Genomic DNA, 13,746 nt, shown 5'->3' with positions numbered 1-13,746 from the left:
ATCACTGTTTCTTCCTTCCCTCTGGCAGTCTGAAGATGCAAGTGAAGAAGACGTGAAGTCTGTGTTCCGTTCATGGCTGCAGCAGTCTGCCGCTACCACGATCCCTCTGATAGTATCTGAGGAGGAATACATCAAACTGGAAATGAAAGATGGTAAGTATATTTTATTCGTTATTTTGATATTTTTCCTATTAAAGAAGTTGGAAATTTTTTCATTGTTTTTCCATCTTGTGATAGATATGAATAGGAAACCTAATAATGATAATTAAACAGCAGATTTTATATATCAAAGAATCCTTTTATTTAAATGTAAATAAATTTAAATTTTAAATTATTTCATCTCAGCTTCGGTACTAACTGCATTTATCACTTTCTTTTTAATAGGGGTGAAGGAGTTTTCTCTGAATATAGTTCATTCTTGGGAAAAGGAAAAAGAAAAAACTATTTTTCTATTGAGTACCAATCTGCTGCAGAAGATGACAGTACAAGTAATTACATACTACTGAATATTTAATGATAATATTTTCACATGTGATTGACTCTAAAGTATGAATTTACTTGTTAAGGCCTTGCATCCTAAACTGCATTAGAAACTCAAATGATAAGAGTAAGGAATAACTTGATTTAAAATATTTTATTCTATAATCTCTTTAACTTACCTAAGCAAATGATTGGTTTATCCTAAATTTGAAATGGATGCTTCAGCAGAATTGTTCCAGGAATAGAGTTGATCATGTTAACTGGCCACTGGATCATGATTTTAAACTCTTCTAGTATGGGAACAAATGAAAACTTAGCTGAGGGTGGTAACTTTTTTTTTTATTCATATTTTTATTTGTAGTTTTGCTGCACAGCCCATATTATTTTGTCAATTCTTAAATTCTCAACTCTTTACAACTATTATCAGATTACTTTTCTTCCAGATATGTGTTTAAAGTACTCTTTTTAGAACATTATGTTTTGGTTAGGATATTTACTGTCATTATAGAACTGAAGATGAATTAAAGTCACTTAGAATTTCAGTGGTTCGAAACTAGATATTATTTCTTTACTTTGGTGAAATACAGTTTAAGGAATACCATTCAGAGACGATACAGATGGAAGATTGTAAAAAGAATTTGACAGAAATCAAAATTGCAAATAAAGGTATATCTCTAAACTGTATGAAGAAGACATTCTTTACTGCTCGTTAACTATAAATATTTATATTCCTTAGACGAGTAAATTATTATTGTCAGGGCTATTTTAAGTAATAAACTCTCATGCACAGTATATCCTTTCTCTCTGGTATAACAGAATCAGCAATTCAGTTTCCTGGAACCCAAGAAAAGCAGGCAAAAGGTATTATTGTGACATGTAAAATTGATTTTTCCTTGCTACTATAGGTCCTTCTAGATCCTATGGTAAAAGAAGAAAACAGTGAGGAAATTGACTTTATTCTTCCTTTTTTAAAGCTGAACTGCTTGGGGTAAGAAGTTACGGCCAAACTGGCCTGTTTAGACACGTTTAACATTACCTGTCTAAGGGTTTTTATGTGTAAATATTAAATTAGATGTCAGTGTCGTTGACAGGTCTTACTAATGTAATGGGAGATAGTTTCTTCAAGGATTGTTTCTATTTTCACACCCGGCTTAGTAATTTGCCTTCTCTTCTTAGATGAACTGAAAGACTGAAACGTGTTAGAAATTTTACTTTGAGATTTGATCTGTGAGAAGAGAGCCAACTAGATATGACCTGGATCATACATGCTTGAATAAAGCAATAATCTTTTGAGATTAACAAATTAGCTTTGAAAGTTAAATCCAAAGACATTAGTTGAGTGTTTAAAAATATTTCAAATTAAGTTATTCCTTCACTGTCTTATAGATGTACTGATTGATGGGAATTATTTGTGTTTTCCTTAGCTTTTAAGACAAATTTGAAAAGAACCGCCTCAATTTCTTTAGCTCTTAATACAGTATAAGAATCTCACATAAATGTTACTTCTTAGAATTCATCACAGAGGCCTTTAATGGATGTAGTAGTACTGATTTGTTTTTCTGTAATAGTATAATCTAGAAAGGTTTTAGTTAAAGGATTAAACTGCAGAGCAACAATAATCTGCTTTTTAAAGTAAATACTCTATAAAGTAAAAACTCTCAGACTAATTTTAATAATTTATGATATTTATTATCAGAAATAAACTGGCAGAATCAGGAAGTAGGTTGAAGTTCATGTTTGTGTAATCTTCAGATTGAAACTGGATTTCAAAGATGATGTTTAATAGGAAATAAGTCTTCAGTTATCCTAATATTTTAAAAGCACTCATGTATGATAATTTTGATTAACAAGCCAGAAATCATTTTGAGGGGGATATGTGTGTGTATTAAGACAAATCCCCTTAAGGATTCCTATTTGGACAGAATTTTTAGTTACTGCACATGTTTGAAGGTAGTAAAATTAGTTTTAAAATCTGTGACTCAGATTTGGCATTAAAACATTTTACTCTCAAGTAAGGGAAATTTTCCAAGCTTTTACTCTTTTTATAAATCATTAACTAGCCTGCAAAGGAAAATTTCCAAATTGCTTATAGCTAGATTTTATCCTGTTTTAGCGTTTGATCATGCAATTTACATGTTTTGCAGAGGAGTGAATTCCTTAGGCATCTCCTCCATGGAGCACATCACTCATAGCCTCCTGGGGCGCCCTCTGTCTCGGCAACTGGTGTCCCTTGTGGCAGGACTTAGAAATGGAGCCCTTTTACTCACGGGAGGAAAGGTATGTGGTTAAAATATGCTCATTTTCATTAATTAGCATATTTTTTACTAAAATTTAAAATAAGTATATGGCTGCACCTGGTCTTGGTTGCAGCCTGTAGGGTCTCTTTGTTGTGCCATACGACCTCTTAGTTGCAGCCTGTGGGATCGAGTTCCCTGACCAGGGATCAAACCTGGGCCCCCTACATTGGGAATGCAGAGTCTTAGCCACTGGACCATCAGGGAAGTAGCCGATTAGCCATTTTTAATTCCTCTCTCTTTGAGTTTTAATCATCTGTTATATAGGGTTGTTGATACGATAGATGGAAAGAATTTATTCATTCACTAATATTTTTGAGTGCCTGCTATGAGCTATTGAGAAAACAGTGTGGAATTAGGTGACGCTCTCCCTGCTGTTTTTCTTTTTCAGTTGATATGGTTGTATGAATTTTCTTTTTTATGATGTTGGTAGGGTGTTAAATAGGGATTCCCTGGTGACTCAGTAGTAAAAAGTCCACCTGTCAATGCAGGAGGCACAGGTTTGATCCCTGAGTTGGGAAGATCCCCAGGAGAAGAAAATGGCAACCTACTCCAGTATTCTTGCCTGGAAATCTCGTGGACAGAGGAGCCTGGCAGGCTTCAGCCCATGGGGTCGCAAAGGGTCAGACATGGCTTAGTGACTAAACGACAACAAAGCGTGTTAATGGGGCTGATTAATTTTGAAATGTTGAATCAGCCATGCAAGTCTGTAATAAATCCCACCTAGTAGTAGTGGTCTGTTTTTGTGAAGTGAAGTTGCTCAGTCGTGTCCGACTCTTTGCAACCCGTGGACTGTAGCCCACCAAGCTCCTCCATCCAGGGGATTCTCCAGGCAAGAATACTGAATGGGTTGCCATTTCCTTCTCCAGGGTATTCTTTTTATACCTTGCTGAGTTCTGTTTGCTGATATTCTGTTGAGGATTTTTGCGTGTAATTTCACGATCAATACTAGCCTGTAGTTCTGCCTTTGGTTTTGCTCTCAGAGTAATACTGGCCTCACAGAATGGGTTGAAAAGTGTTCCCTTCTGTTCTGATTTTTGGAAGAGAGTGTATAAAATTGATGTAAATTCTTTAAAATGTTTAGTAAAATCTCCACTGAAACCATCTGTGCCTAGAGATTTCTTTATATATTTTTTATAAATTCAAAGTCTTTAATCATCTGTTTCATTTTGGCAGGTGTTTGGTAGTTTGTAGTTTTTGAAGAATGTGTTTGTTTCTTCTAAGTTGTCAAATTTGTGAGCATGAAGTTGCTTGTAGTATTCTCCAACTGTGCTTTTTATAAAAATTTTTTATAGGAGTATAGTTGCTTTACTGGAGAAGGGAATGGCAGCCCACTCCAGTATTCTTGCCTGGAGAATCCCATGGACAGAGGAGCCTGGTGGGCTAGAGTCCACGGGGTCGCAAAGAGTTGGACACAGCTGAGTGCCTGACACTATAGCTGCTTGACAATGTTAGTTTCTACTGTACAGCAGAGTGAATCAGCTCTAGGTATACACACGTGCCCCTTCCCACTTGTGTGTGTCCCATTTAGGTCACCACGGAGCATTGAGTAGCGTTCCCTGAGCTATACAGCAGTGTCCTTACTAGTTACGTACTTTATGCATAGCATCAGTAGTATATATATGTCAATCCCAGTCTCCTAATTCATCCCACCACGCCTTCCCTCCTCACTCGATGTGCGTAGGTTTGTCCTCTGTGTCTGGGTCTCTGTTTCTGCTTTGCAGATAAGATCATCTATACCATTTGTCTAGACTCCACATGTATGCATCACTGTGATATTTGTTCTCTTGGCTTCTCTCTGACAGTCTCTCAGTCCATTCACGTCTCTACAAAGGACCCAGTTTCATCCCTTTTTATGGCCGAGTAGTATTCCTCTGTGTGTGTGTGTGTGTGTGTGTGTGTGTGTGTCTGTGTCTGCGCGCGCACGTGCCGCATCTTTTTTTAACACCAGAAAACATTTTGTTTTGGGGTATAGCCGATCAACAATATTGTGACAGTTTCAGGCGGAAGGGCCTCAGCCATACATGTATCCGTTCTCCCCCAAGCTCCCCTCCCGTCCAGGCTGCCGCGTGACATTGAGCAGGGTTCCTTGTGCTGTACAGTAGTGTTTCGTTGATTATTCATTTTAAATATAGTGGTGTGTACATGACCTTCCCAGAGTCCTTAACTGTCCCCGCCGCCGGCCACCAAGAGTTCATTTTCTAAGGCGGTGAGTTTCTTTCCATTTCGTAATTTCATTTGTATCATTTCTTTTCAGATTCCATATGCTAGGGATGTCATACGACATTCACATCTCTACAGATGACCCGGTTTTATTTTTATGGCTGAGTGATATTCCATTGTGTGTGTGTGTGTGTGTGTGTGCGTGCCACATCTTTGTCCATCCCTCTGATGGTCATTTAGCTGGCTTCCATGTGCTGGATATTGTAAATGGTGCTGCAGTGAATTGGGCTGCAAGTGTCTTTTTGAGTTATGTTTTTCTCTGGGTATATGCCCAGTAATGGGATTGCTGGGTCATATGGTAGCTCTGTTTTTAGTTTTTTTAAGGAACCTTCATACTGTTCTCCACGGTGGCTGTACCAGTTTATATTCCCAACAACAGCACATCTTACTGTGCTTTTCACAGATGGCAGATCTGTTATGTCCTGTTTCCTGATATTGGTAATTTGTGTCTTCTCTTGTTTTAATCTTTGCCAGTCTTACTAGAGGTTCCCGCTTTTTGAAGAGGCTTACAGTTTTCTTCTCTACCAACACAGTATTTTTTCCAGGGCTACAATGTGATTTTTGTGAGTCTTTGTGGGTTTTTTATTTCAATTCAAAATCATAAGGCTTTTTTATTTCTATTCAATTTTAACTCCAGCATAATAACTTTTTTCCTCTTACTACCCCAATTGCTTTCTTTTGATTTCTTACTTAAAATAGAGCAACTACTCCAGTAATCCAAGTTTCTACTTTAGTAAACTAGAAAGAGAAGAGCAAATTAAATCCAGTGTAAGCAGAAGAAATAATATGAATTGGAGTAGAAGCCATTGAAGTGAAAACAGGAAATCAGTAGAGAAAATCAGTGTGAAACCAAAGGCTTTTTTTTTTTTAAAGATCAGTAAAAATTGATAAACCCTTAGGCAGGCTAAGAAAAAAAGAAGAGGATACAAATTACTAGTATAAGAAATGAAAAAGAGGACATCACTACAGATCCCATAGACATTAAAAGGATGATAAAGCTCTCTGTTGACCTAGTGGGGTATAATGGGCAGGGGGTGGGGGCGAGGCTCAAGAGGGAGAGAATAAATGTGTACTTAGAGCTGATTCGTCTTGTAGGCAGAAACTAACACAACATGGTAAAGCAGTTATCCTCCAATTAAAAATAAATTTTTAAAATGGGTAATAAACAGTAATTGTAATAAACAGTTATTGCCCCTAAACATTTTTAGCTCTATGCCTAAAATTTGATAACCTAGATAAATAGACCACTTCCTTGAAAGACAAGGCTGCCAAAACTCACACAAGAAGAATAATGACAATATGAAATGGCTTACATCTATTAAAGAAATTGAGTCTGTAATTAATATCATTCTCAAACAGAAAGCACACACCCAGATGGGTGCCCTGGGCACACGCTACCAAACTCCCAAGGGAGAGATGGTCCCGGGTGGCTACAGTCTCTCCAGTGGGTGGGAGCAGAGGCAAATCCAGGCTACGGTGTGAGGCCAGCCTTCAGTTCAGTTCAGTCGCTCAGTCGTGTCCAACTCTTTGCAACCCCATGAACCGTAGCACGCCAGGCCTCCCTGTCCATCACCAACTCCCAGAGTTCACTCAAACTCATGTCCATCGAGTTGGTGATGCCATCCACCCATCTCATCCTCTGTCGTCCCCTTCTCCTCCTGCCCCCAATCCCTCTCAGCATTGGGGTCTTTTCCAATGAGTCAACTCCTCGCATGAGGTGGCCAAAGTATCAGAGTTTCAGCTTTAGTATCAGTCCTTCCAGTGAACACTCAGGGCTGATCTCCTTCAGAATGGACTGGTTGGATCTCCTTGCAGTCGAAGGGACTCAAGAGTCTTCTCCAACACCACAGTTCAAAAACATCCATTCTTCGGCACTCAGCTTTCTTCACAGTCCAACTCTCACATCCATATGTGACCACTGGAAAAACCATAGCCTTGACTAGACTGACCTTTGTTGGCAAAGTAATGTCTCTGCTTTTTAATATGCTGTCTATGTTGGTCATAACTTTCCTTCCAAGGAGCAAGCGTCTTTTAATTTCATGGCTGCAGTCACCATCCTCAGTGATTTTGGAGCCCAGAAAAATAAAGTCTGACACTATCTCCCCATCTATCTTCCATGAAGTGATGGGACCAGATGCCATGATCTTCGTTTTCTGAATGTTGAGCTTTAAGCCAACTTTTTCACTCCTCTTTCACTTTCATCAAGAGGCTTTTTAGTTCCTCTTCACTTTCTGCCATAAGGATGGTGTCATCTGCATATCTGTGGTTATTGATATTTCTCCTGGCAGTCTTGATTCCAGCTTGTGCTTCTCCTGGCCCAGCATTTCCCATGATGTACTCTGCATATAAGTTAAATAAGCAGCGTGACAATATACAGCCTTGACGTACTCCTTTTTGCCAGCATTACCTAATACCAAAATAGACAGGCATCACAAGAAAACTACCAACTAAGACCTATCATGAACACAGATGCAGAAATCCTTAACAAAATGTTAGCAAATGTGATAAACTAATGTATAAAAAGAATTATATACCACAGTCAAGTAGGGTTTATTCCAGATATGCAAGGCTGCTACAATATAGCAGTTATTCTAAATGTTCTCTAAATTACCTATGTCAAATTTCAAAATATATCATCATGGTAGAATATTATTTTAAAAAACACTGTCCTATTGACTGAGAAATCAGACCTCCACCATGTGACTTAGGGGTAGCACGGTTAATGGCACTAGTGGCAAAACTGAATCTGAGTCCCACTACTCTTATGTGCTTACGGCTGTGACTTGAAGCAGTTTTTCAGTTTCTAACCTTGCCTTTTAGGATCTCACTTAAGAGAAATAATATATATGAAAGGGCTTTGTAAACTGAAAAGTACTAAAATGTGAATTACTTTGAGAGAAAAGGCCTTCTGACTAAACCAAAAGTATAACAGGTGGGACATACAGTCCAGTATCCCTAATTTCTTTATTCTTTAGGGTCCACTGACTTTAAAAATAAATGCAATTCTGTAAACTATAATGATGGTACTATTGTTGAATGCCTGCTAAATTTCACACTTTACACAATAAGCTTGGCTAGTTTTCCTGTTCACAGTAATGAAAAGCAAAATATTAGAACTGATGCAGGGCTATTAAAAGCTAGGCAGGGACTTCCCTGGTTGTCCAGTGGATAAGACTCTGCACTTTTAATGCAGGGGGCCCCGGATTCGATCTGTGGTCAGGGGACTAGATCCCGCATGCCACAACTAAGACCTGGCTGAGCCTAAATAAACAAATAAAATACATATGTTTTTAAAAAAAAGCTGGTCAAAGCAACAATGGTAGTAGCCTAAGGGAGGAAGTCTATATTAAAAGAATTATAGAAACCTAAGTGTTCGATCTTCTCGGGGGCACTTACAGCAATGTTTAGCAAAATTTAAATGTGTATACCCTTTGATATAGTATTAGCTCATAGAAATTTATTCTGAAGGTATAATCTGACAAACAAACATAAATGCATGAATATTTATTTTAGCTTTACTTATCATGGTTAAAAATTGGGAGTAACATAAATATACATCAGTTCAGTTCAGTTGCTCAGTCATGTCTGACTCTTTGCGACCCCATGAACCACAGTATGCCAGGCCTCCCTGTTCATCACCAACTCCTGGAGTCCACCCAAACCCATGTCCATTGAGTCGATGATGCCATCCAACCATCTCATCCTCCGTCGTCCCCTTCTCCTCTTGCACTCAATCTTTCCCAGCATCAGGGTCGTTTCAAATGAGTCAGCTCTTTGCATCAGGTAGCCAGAGTATTGGAGTTTCAGCTTCAACATCAGTCCCTCCAATGAACACCCAGGACTGATCTGCTTCAGAATAGACTGGTTGGATCTCCTTGCAGTCCAAGGGTCTCTCAAGAGTCTTCTCCAACACCACAGTTCAAAAGCATCAATTCTTCTGCAGTCAGCTTTGTTTACAGTCCAACTCTAACATCCATACATGACCACTGGAAAAACCATAGCCTTGACTAGACGGACCTTTGTTGGCAAAGTAATGTCTCTACTTTTTAATATGCTGTCTAGGTTGGTCATAACTTTCCTTCCAAGGAGCAAGCGTCTTTTAATTTCACGGCTGCAGTCACCATCCGCAGTGATTTTGGAGCCCAGAAAAATAAAGTCAGCCACTGTTTCCACTGTTTCCGCATCTATCTGCCATGAAGTGATGGGACTGGATGCCGTGATCTTAGTTTTCTGAATGTTGAGCTTTAAGCCAACTTTTTCACTCTCTTCTTTCGCTTTCATCAAGAGGCTCTTGAATTCTTCTTTACTTTCTGCCATAAGGGTGGTATCATCTGCATATCTGAGTTTATTGATATTTCTCCCAGCAATCTTGATTCCAGCTTGTGCTTCCTCCAGCCCAGCATTTCTCATAATGTACTCTGCATATAAGTTAAATAAGCAGGGTGACAATATACAGCCTTGACGTACTCCTTTTCCTATTTGGAGCCAATCTGTTGTTCCATGTCCAGTTCTAACTGTTGCTTCCTGACCTGCATACAGGTTTCTCAAGAGGCAGGTCAGTTGGTCTGGTATTCCCATCTCTTTCAGAATTTTCCACAGTTTATTGTGATCCACACAGTCAAAGGCTTTGGCATAGTCAATAAAGCAGAAATAGATGGTTTTCTGGAACTCTCTTGCTTTTTCCATGATCCAGTGGATGTTGACAATTTGATCTCTGGTTCTTCTGCCTTTTCTAAAACCAGCTTGAACATCTGGAAATTCACGGTTCACGTATTGCTGAAGCCTGGCTTGGAGAATTTTGAGCAGTACTTTACTAGTGTGTGAGATGAGTCCAATTGTGCAGTAGTTTGAGCATTCTTTGGCATTGCCTTTCTTTGGGACTGGGATGAAAACAACTTTTCCATTCCTGTGGCCACTGCTGAGTTTTCCAAATTTGCTGGCATATTGAGTGCAGCACTTTCACAGCATCATCTTTCAGGATTTGAAATAGCTCAACTGGAATTCCATCACCTCCACTAGCTTTGTTTGTAGTGATGCCTTCTAAGGCCCACTTGACTTCACATTCCAGGATGTCCGGCTCTAGGTGAGTGGGAGTGTTCACACCTTTGTGATTATCTGTGTCATGAAGATATTTTTTGTACAGTTCTGTGTATTCTTGCCACCTCTTAATATTTTCTGCTTCTGTTAGGTCCATACCATTTCTGTCCTTTATCAAGCCCATCTTTGCATGAAATGTTCCCTTGGTATCTCTAATTTTCTTGAAGAGATCTCTAGTCTTTCCCATTCTATTGTTTTCCTCTATTTCCTTGCACTGATCACTGAGGAAGGCTTTCTTATCTCTCCTGGCTGTTCCTTGGAACTCTGCGTTCAAATGGGAATATCTTTCCTTTTCACCTTTGCTTTTCACTTCCTTTCTTTTCACAGCTATTTGTAAGGCTTTCTCAGACACCCATTTTGCTATTTTGCATTTCTTTTTCTTGGGGATGGTCTTGATTCCTGTCTCCTGTACAAGGTCATGAACCTCCGTCCATAGTTCATCAGGCCCTCTTCTGTGTATCAGATCTAGTCCCTTAAATCTGTTTCTCACTTCCACTGTATAGTCATAAAGGATTTGATTTAGTTCATACATGAGTAGTCTAGTGGTTTTCCCTACTTTCTTCAGTTTAAGTCTGAATTTGCCAATAAGGAGTTCATGATCTGAGCCACAGTCTGCTCCCAGTCTTGTTTTTGCTGAGTATATAGAGCTTCTCCATCTTCGGCTACAAAGGATATAATCAGTCTGATTTCGGGGTCGACCATCTGGTGATGTCCATGTGTAGAGTCTTCTCCTGTGTTGTTGGAAGAGGGTGTTTGCTATGACCAGTGTGTTCTTTTGGCAGAATTCTGTTAAATGTACATCAGGAAGGGTTTTGATAAGCACATTATCGTCCAGTACATCCTCAGAGTGGCATTGTACTAGGGGGCTGAGGTACCTCTATGTCTGTTGATGAAGAGGACAGTGATTTATTGTAAACCCCCAGGAATACTGTAATCCCAGCTTAATAAATTTGCATAAAATGTGTGTGGGGTGTCTGGAAGAAAGATATAGCAAAACAGTTGATAGTAATTTTGTGAGTTGGGGTGATAACAGATTTTTTTTTAACCTTTCTCTCTTAAGTATTTATAGTTATCTTGTATTTCTTAAATGTTATTTTTAAATTAGAGATGTGGATTTTCTTCTTTTTCCCCAGGTTTATCGAGATGTAGTTGTTATATAGCATTGTGTAGTATATACTTGCGGAGAAGGCAGTGGCAGCCCACTCCAGTACTCTTGCCTGGAAAATCCCATGGACGGAGGAGCCTGGTAGGGTGCAGTCCATGGGGTCGCTAAGAGTCGGACACAACTGAGCGACTTCACTTTCACTTTTCACTTGCATGCATTGGAGAAAGAAATGGCAACCCACTCCAGTGTTCTTGCCTGGAGAATCCCAGGGACGGGGGAGCCTGGTGGGCTGCCATCTGTGGGGTCGCACAGAGTCGGACACGACTGAAGCGACTTAGCAGCAGCAGCAGCAGCAGTATATACTTGATCCATGAGACTGAATCTTGGTGATTACCACAGTGACGGGCTATTTCTGGGACTGAATATATTGAGAGTTCTTACGACACAATTATTTTCTAGGGAAGTGGAAAATCAACTTTAGCGAAGGCAATCTGTAAAGAAGCGTTTGACATATTGGATGCCCATGTGGAAATAATTGACTGTAAAGCTTTACGAGGTATGACTATGGTAATATTCTACATAAATGTCTTTTTTGGTAGAAAGAAATGTTACTATTTATTGCTGCTAATTAATAAATACAAATAGCTAATCTTTATTTAATTTCTGTTTGTCATTACGTCATTGAAAGTACTTAGAAATTCCAGATCTTTGGCAGTCTAATGTTTTTAATAAAAATCTTAAAACTCCCTATATTTGCTGGAGGCTTTTTTTTTTCTACTCAAAACTCTCTGTAGACAATACTCCTAAAAAATGCCAATTTGCACAACTCTGAGAAAATTAGTATTTAGAATATAATCTAATTGAATAGATTAGATTCAGTATATTAGATTCTGATTAGAACTCTAATCAGAAGTATAGATTACTTCTGAATTGCTTTGGGGAACTAGTCAGGTGACTGCTTCAGGGGAAGGAATGTGGGTGGCTGTAAACAGCAGAGAGGAAATTTACAACTTACCATACACAGCTGACTCTTGAACAGCGTGTGAGTTAGGGGTGCCAACCCTCCTTGAAGCCAGAAATCTTGGTGTGACTTACAGTCAGTCCTCTGAACACGTGGTTCCACTGTGTCCACGAATCAGCCAACCTTGGATGGTATAGTATTGTAGTATTTCCTGTTGGAAAAAATCCACATAAATATAAGTCCACTTGCACAGTTCAGACCTATGTTGTTCAAGGGTCAACTGTACCCTCACACTTCTGAAAGTCTGTAACATATGATTATCTAATTGTTTAAGAATCAGAAAAACTTTACTGTGTAGTTAGTTTTTTTTCCCCTTGGGACCACTCCTACTAGCAACTAGTCGTCATATTCTGTTTATTAATGTAGTCTATAGTAAGAAACTAAGAAATAGCCTTTGGAAACCCATTACTTCATATTCTATAAAGGTGGTTTTTAGAGACCTTGTCCTTCTCTTAGAGTCTTGCTTGCAGCCTCATGTGAAAATTTTAAGTTTGAAGTAACAGGAACTCTTGACCTTTCTTATGAATTGGTATGTTCTCTATTCTTTGAAAATGAAAAGTTTGTAATCCACCATGAAGATGGAAGTCACAGTAATTTAAATATAGCGATTCTAGGATCTTGAGGCAGCTACATTTGTGTTTGCTTTTATCTGATTCTTTTTTTTTTTTTTTTTTTTGGTTGTGAGCATAAAACACTTTTTTTTTTTAATTTTTACTTTATTTTACTGTACAATATAGTATTGGCTTTGCCATCCATCAACATGAATCCTCCACGGGTGTACACGTGTCCCCATCCTGAACACCACCCCCCCACCTCCCTCCCCACACCATCTCCCTGGGCCATCCCAGTGCACCAGCCCCAAGCGTCCTGCATCTGATTCTTGACCCCTTACTTTCATTTATATTTTCCCCCGTCCTGTTTTTAGTTTACTGTTTTGTTATAAATAGGGATCTGAAATTCTCCATGGAATGAACAAACATGTATGTATAGAAATTATAGAAGCATAGTCTTTCAGTTTTACAAAGTTCAGTACTTTACTGAGTCCTTTGAAGCTGTATTCATTAAACTGTGTTAACAACTAACAATTTTAGTGATTGGTATATTAACAAAATACTGTATGGATAAAATTTGCATAGTCAAATCAATATTGAGCTTTTCTAATGCTTTCAAGGGCAGCCTGAACTTTCCCAGCCTTCAAATAACATTAAAACCATTTTATATCTTCTGTGTTAAGGAAAAAGGCTTGAAAACATACAGAAGACCCTAGCGGCAGCTTTCTCGGAGGCGCTGTGGCGGCAGCCTTCCGTTGTTCTGCTGGACGACCTGGACCTTGTCGTTGGGCGCTCTGCTCTCCTGGAACATGAGCACAGTCCGGAGGCCGTTCAGAGCCAGCGGCTTGCCCATGGTAATGCGCACGGCCGTTCACTGGCTGCAGGCCTTCTCCTTTATCAGCCAGCGTTTTTAGTGTTAGTGGTAAAGCTGTGCTTTTCGGAGAACAGGATGTGTGCTGTGTAATGTGTTGCTTTT

At 39.1% G+C, this 13,746-nt stretch overlaps 1 protein-coding gene and 1 non-coding gene across 5 annotated transcripts in view; one reads left to right on the top strand and one right to left on the bottom strand.

The window, feature by feature from the left end:
• Positions 1 to 13,746, top strand: part of PEX1 (peroxisomal biogenesis factor 1) — an 82,623-nt gene that overhangs the window by 31,045 nt on the left and 37,832 nt on the right. For all 4 annotated transcript variants that reach the window (XR_011256576.1, XM_069587393.1, XM_069587394.1 and 1 more), the window contains 6 exons: positions 29 to 152; positions 384 to 487; positions 1,385 to 1,467; positions 2,624 to 2,756; positions 11,658 to 11,754; positions 13,454 to 13,624. Coding sequence is in view for 3 of the 4 variants with exons in the window: in XM_069587393.1 (XP_069443494.1) it covers positions 29 to 152; positions 384 to 487; positions 1,385 to 1,467; positions 2,624 to 2,756; positions 11,658 to 11,754; positions 13,454 to 13,624 (712 nt within the window). In the remaining variant the exon portion in view is untranslated. The remainder of the gene's footprint in view (positions 1 to 28; positions 153 to 383; positions 488 to 1,384; positions 1,468 to 2,623; positions 2,757 to 11,657; positions 11,755 to 13,453; positions 13,625 to 13,746) is intronic.
• Positions 2,908 to 2,980, bottom strand: TRNAG-CCC (transfer RNA glycine (anticodon CCC)). The gene has a single exon. It is a non-coding gene; the product is annotated as a tRNA-Gly (tRNA).

The sequence above is a fragment of the Ovis canadensis genome, chromosome 4, assembly GCF_042477335.2.
Source record: "Ovis canadensis isolate MfBH-ARS-UI-01 breed Bighorn chromosome 4, ARS-UI_OviCan_v2, whole genome shotgun sequence".
Lineage (NCBI taxonomy): Eukaryota > Metazoa > Chordata > Mammalia > Artiodactyla > Bovidae > Ovis > Ovis canadensis.
Note: the sequence above shows the minus strand (reverse complement) of the source record. Positions and strands in the feature narration are given on the sequence as shown.